Source organism: Trachymyrmex septentrionalis, unplaced genomic scaffold (assembly GCF_001594115.1).
Source record: "Trachymyrmex septentrionalis isolate Tsep2-gDNA-1 unplaced genomic scaffold, Tsep1.0 scaffold55, whole genome shotgun sequence".
Taxonomy (NCBI): Eukaryota; Metazoa; Arthropoda; class Insecta; order Hymenoptera; family Formicidae; genus Trachymyrmex; species Trachymyrmex septentrionalis.
The window spans coordinates 24,461-30,345 of NW_017305725.1; the positions used below are offsets into that span (position 1 = coordinate 24,461).

At 33.5% G+C, this 5,885-nt stretch overlaps 1 protein-coding gene across 3 annotated transcripts in view; it reads left to right on the forward strand.

The window, feature by feature from the left end:
- Positions 1–3,868: 3,868 nt before the first annotated feature.
- LOC108752119 (ubiquitin carboxyl-terminal hydrolase 14) overlaps positions 3,869–5,885 on the forward strand; it is a 7,181-nt gene continuing 5,164 nt past the window's right edge. Inside the window, exons 1-5 of one of the 3 annotated variants that reach the window (XM_018492750.1) lie at positions 3,869–4,155; positions 4,242–4,296; positions 4,705–4,901; positions 4,976–5,437; positions 5,555–5,824. In XM_018492750.1, the coding sequence (XP_018348252.1) occupies positions 4,281–4,296; positions 4,705–4,901; positions 4,976–5,437; positions 5,555–5,824 (945 nt within the window). In that variant the 5' untranslated portion in view covers positions 3,869–4,155; positions 4,242–4,280. Of the gene's footprint in view, positions 4,156–4,241; positions 4,297–4,704; positions 4,902–4,975; positions 5,438–5,554; positions 5,825–5,885 lie in introns of those variants that run through there. The other 2 variants (XM_018492752.1, XM_018492751.1) reach the window with 2 other exon arrangements.

The following is a 5,885-nucleotide window of genomic DNA, read 5'->3' on the forward strand; positions in this document are numbered from 1 at the left end:
TTTATTGTACTGAAGAGGGTCAAATCTTGACCGAAACGTCTACCTATTGTTATGAATTGTTTTTAAATAATATATAACTTATTTACATCTTTAATTGTGGCTGTATGCTCTTTATTATTTAACCTTTGTAAATTTTTTAGCCACTTTCTAATAATTTAAAATTATACATTAGATTTGAAAAAGCTATTTTAACTATAAAAAAAATATAGAACAAAACCTGGAACAAAAATGGGTCGATAGCTTTTTAAAATATCAGTCGGATAGTTGTTTATAACTGTTAAATATCAGTCTGATAGCTATTTACAGCTATTAAATATCAGTCCGATAGCTGTTCAATAGATATACGTTTAATTGCGCTTTAATGCGAAGCGCTGCAAGCAACAAAATGCTGAGGTGGAATCTTTTGAGCGCGACATCTTCTCGTATACTTTTGACTAAGGCATACGCTTTTATTCGAGGCATTGTATTTTTTGCCACTGATATATTGATTATGACAATCTAATAATTGATGATCTAATTGTAACTGATAAAAATGCTGAAGTTTATTCTTGAGACCGTTCGATCGCGTGATATAGTTTTCAACTGAGATGTAAACTTTTGACCGAGACATTATTCTTTTTCTCGGAATGGTATCATGTTCCACGAACATCTTTACTATATAAAATCTCGCACAGCCCCGCAGTCAATCAATCTGTCAGTCTGTTTGTCAAGTTTATGTGAGAGATACTATCAATCAATCAATCTATCAATAACATCAACACTTTGGTTAAATATACCGCATACATAAACATGCAGATCCGTTTACTGCTAGAAAAAGCGGCTTATTTAAGCGAGGGTGCGCTAAACGTTCAAGCAGAGGGTAGAGCTGTCGAACAACCCGACGGATTAAATCTCAGCTTGGATACCAGCGATGATATATTATTAGATTATTTTGAGAGAAAGAAAAATTGATATATAATACTAATCTTCTAATGTTATTTTAAACGATAAAAACAGTTCTGAGACGTTATTCTGCACGTTAATTTCAAATTATATTTTTCTTCTCCAGACTTAGCACGGTTGATGTCATCATGAGACTGAATCAGTTTTTTGATGTGTTGATGGAGAGGATGCGCCGATTATAGGGGGATATTGGCGAGACTGGAAATCGACTGAAAAGACGAAAGGACAATGAGAATGATAATGATGATGACGTCACTTTTGTGATGGAGCAGAGGCGAATTCAACATTCATAAAAAATATGACAAAAATATATATAGATTTAAATAAATAAATAAATAAATATATTGTATACGTTTAGAGTAAAATAAATGAATAAATATATATAGATTAATTCTGTGTTCAAAATTATTTATTCTCTCTACCATTTCTTTCTATCTCTGCGGTATCATATTACGCGCGCGTCATCATGCGCGACCGTACCAGTGATGCGAATTCCGGGCCGCTTGCAACACGCGATCAGCACTACTGATCGGCAGCACAACCGGTAGTAACACAAGCATGAGCCCGTGTCCGTGTGACTTGGTTAGTTAGAAGCGTGCCGACTATATCGCTCTGTCCTTTTTGTACTACATTCTTATTGCTTGTCTTGTCGGCGCGCTGAGAACGAAAGAGAACCTTGCTGTCACTCAAGCATCGAGCCGATCGAGCCGACCGAAATATGTTGTCTCGGCTCTCGACAGTCTCGGCATCAGGCCAACCGTATATCAAGAGATCATGGGGGCGTGAGAACGCTCTAGATAACATAAATTTTAATAAATTGTAATAATCATATACCTCTCCCATTAATCCAGAATATTATAAATCGTATCAAAACGTAATAGTTGACGAGAGATTAATTGTTTATGATTCGTGTTATGTACCACGGTCATAAATTCGATCCGCAAGAAATTGACGTGGTCGAGCGCGTAAGGTGTGAGATCGGAAACAAGTACTAAAGGGTGTCCCAAAATTAACGCAAGATTTGAATTTGCCGCCATTTGTGCAGTAAAGTGTTGGCAACCCAAAAAAAAAACAATTTAACAGCTGACAGTTTAGGGTTAGTGAAAATGGAGCGTTACACGATAGAACAACGTGTGTTCATTATTGAACAATATTTCAAAAATAATGAAAGTTTGGCGGCCGCAGTTCGAAAATTTCATACAAAATATGGTCGGAATAGTGTTTTAACTTCGACAACTGTGAAGAGATTAATTGAAAAATTCAGGGAGACTGGATCAGTTGGAGACGCCAAACACACTGGTCGTCCAAAAACAAGCCGTTCAAATGTGATGAAAAGAGACAGAAGTTTAGCTAATAATCATGGCAACGCCTAGTTAACTTGCTTACTCATGCGTTCTCCATTTTGGCCAATACTATCATCAAAAGTGGACCAACAGAGAGTTGCGCTACTGTATGTACTGTGGCCAAGGTTACCATCTAAATTTCTTTCTCTTTTCATTCTTTTTTCGCTCTGTTAAAACTCACTAGATTTATTTACGTCGCACTCCAACAAATGCGTTGGAGTAAATAAGAGCTGTTATAGAAACATATTAGAGCATGCACGTATATAAATGAACAAACCTACTGTTACAATGAAATAATCTGAACTTAATAAAAATTAATAAAAATAAATTGTAAACATATTGAAAAATAAAAAGAAAATATAGAAAAATATTAGGAAAAATAGTAAATTAACTTAAAAATGTATTGTAAGATAGCTCCTTCAGTCATAAATTATAAGTTTAGTTTTCGCGCCTCATCACTGGCAGCGCTCCGATCACCCGCCATTATCAATTGGTCATGCCTTGTGATTGGCCTATCGACAATACCCTGTCGGGATTGGTTGATTTGTGATAGTGAGGTAGAAAGAGCGAAATCCTGAATGATTCCTTTGTACAGGATATAGTCCGTTACCAGACTTTGAATAAAGTGTGTGCTTCATATAGTGAATATCGTATATCACTAGCGAATGATACGCCCTTTCCTCCCAAGGAGTGTCTTAGATTATCCCTGCTTCGGAGAAGTCCTGACTACATCCTTTTCTCTTTCGGAGCCTTGCGGTTTTCGGAAGTTATACACGTGATCGTGTTGCTGTCTTACAGTATATTTATATAAAGAAATATTATGTAATTATATATCTATGAAAATGTTATGAGAAATCTAAGAGATATAAAAAAAATTTATATATATGTATGTCCAAAAAATAAATTTAAAATACAATAAATAAAAAGAAATCCTTTTTGCTCGATTTTCTATGTTACATTTTGTTCACTTTTTCATTTTATCACTTTTTCACAAAAATTCAACAATCTCTCGAGATTTCTCACACAACATTTCACCAAATGGACAATACACGTAATACTTTCCTCTAAATTTCTACTCTGAACCATGTATGTTTGAAAAACAAATGTTTAAGTGGAACATTGAAATGCTTATTTAAATAAAGAAAGAAAGAGAAAGAACAATAAAAAAAGGGAGGAAATGAGACGGAACAACTTGCTTATTTTACGCATGCGCACTCCATTTTAGCCAGCACTAACAAAGGTACGACAGGGAGTTGCGCTACTGTATGTACTGTGCCAGCGCGATGTTCATCGCGCGATATCCAATGAGCGTACAGCTTTACCGATTCTTATTCTAAAAGTATACTATAATTCAGACTAATATCGCGCTGGTGTACTGGAGCTATTAGTCTCTTAGGCCCTGCGCACAATAGAAGGAATTAGGAATAAAGAATAAACGATTCTAACCTATCAGAAATTATAGATACATCGGAATATACGGTTTCTGATGAGTTGAAATCATTTATTCTTTATTCCCAATTCCTTATTCCTTATTCCTTCTATTGTACACAAAATCTTATCGACATTCATGCAGAGACGGCAAAGATTCAGAGGCAGATGCAAATTGCACATACCATTGGTCTGTTTTCTGTTCCTGCACTAGACTGTACTAGAATTTTCTTTCTCACTTTCGACAAATATCAAACTGTAGCGAATATATGTGGAGACACATCCACAAAACATATACCTATTTCACTTTAAGTTTCAAAAGTGTACATTGGTTTAGCCACAGAAAATAGACCTCATGTTATCCCTTCCACTTTGGTTGCGAGTGTTAAGTGGAACGCAGCTTATATGTTGATGGTGATACCGCGACACATGTTTGATATATGTAAGTATCACGAATCTGACTTAGCACTTTGTGATTACTTAATTATTACTAAAAAAAAAATTTTACATTAATTCAATATCTTATAGGTATAACATATTAATAAGTTGCTGTCAAAAGGAATAAATATGCCTCAATACACAAGTATGTATTCGATCAAAATAGAGTCTCTAACCTAAAAGTTTATATTCTTATTCGATAATCGAACACAGCAGGCAATATATCTTTTTAGCTATATAATACGTGTCAATTTAAAAATAACTAATGTAATTTTATTCTAAAATTTATTGTGGAAAATATAATCTGAAATATATGTAGTTATAATTGATAAAACAGTCTAACAAAATTTAATTCTTAATTTGTACACTGAACTTTGTAATGTAACTTAGACTATCTGTATCTAATTTTATTTTATTTATGTGTGATATTACTTGTATTATATTATCATCAATTAAAGTTTTAAACATTGTAGTGAAAGATTTTGAAAAATTATTTTACAATTGTATTCATCTAATTTGTCGTATTTTTATAATTTCATTCATTTTTATTCAGATTGTCAATATATTTCAGTTAAAGTGAAATGGGGCAAAGAGCTCTTTTCTAATGTAGAAGTTAATACCGAGGAAGATCCAATATTATTTAAAGCACAGCTTTTCGCATTGACTGGGGTTCAACCAGAGAGACAAAAAGTTATGCTAAAAGGAATGACACTTAAAGATGATGATTGGGGCAATCTAAAACTTAAAGATGTAATAATAAATAATTATAGCTAGCTTAGCATATAATGTTTAATAAAAGATTTATGATTCATTGTTGATTTTAGGGTGTCACAATACTTATGATGGGTTCTAAGGAGGAAGATGTACCAATAGAGCCAATGGAAAAGCCAGTGTTCTTGGAAGATATGAATGAAGCTGAATTAGCTACTGCTTTAGATTTACCATCTGGTTTACTTAACCTTGGCAATACATGTTATCTAAATGCAACGGTACAATGTTTAAAAACTGTACCAGAATTACGAGAAGCCTTGAAAATTTTTTCAGGAGGTTGGACTACAGGTGCGAGTTTATCAATAACTGCACAAAGTATAACTGCATCATTAAGGGATTTATATGATAATATGGATAAAGGAACAGCTAGAGCACCACTTGTTTTGCTTCAAATGTTACATTTGGCTTTTCCAAGATTCGCAGAAAAAACTGAACAGGGTGTATTTCAGCAACAAGATGCAAATGAATGTTGGACAGAGTTAATTAGAATGTTGCAACAAAAGTTGCCCGCAAAGGTTATTAAACATGTTATATGTTAGCAATTTTTTAAATCTTTTTTTTTTAAATTATATTACTACTTATTTATTTGTAATTATAAAATCATCATTGGAAGCATTGTATATTTGTAACAGAACAATCCAGATGTGTCAGAAGATAATAGTAAATCCTGTAAACCAAGATCATTTATTGAACAATACTTTGGGGGTATATTTGATTATGAGTTGAAATGTACTGAATCCGAAGATGAACCAGCCACTATTGGAAAAGAAGAATTTTTACAACTGAGTTGTTTTATTTCAACTGATGTTAAGCATATGTATTTTGGACTTAGAAATAAGATGCAGGAACAAATAACAAAAATGTCTTCAACTCTTGGAAGAAATGCCACTTACACAAAAACGGTAAATTTTTTTATTGTGTGTGTGTGTGTGTGTGTGTGTGTGTGTGTGTGTGTGTGTGTGT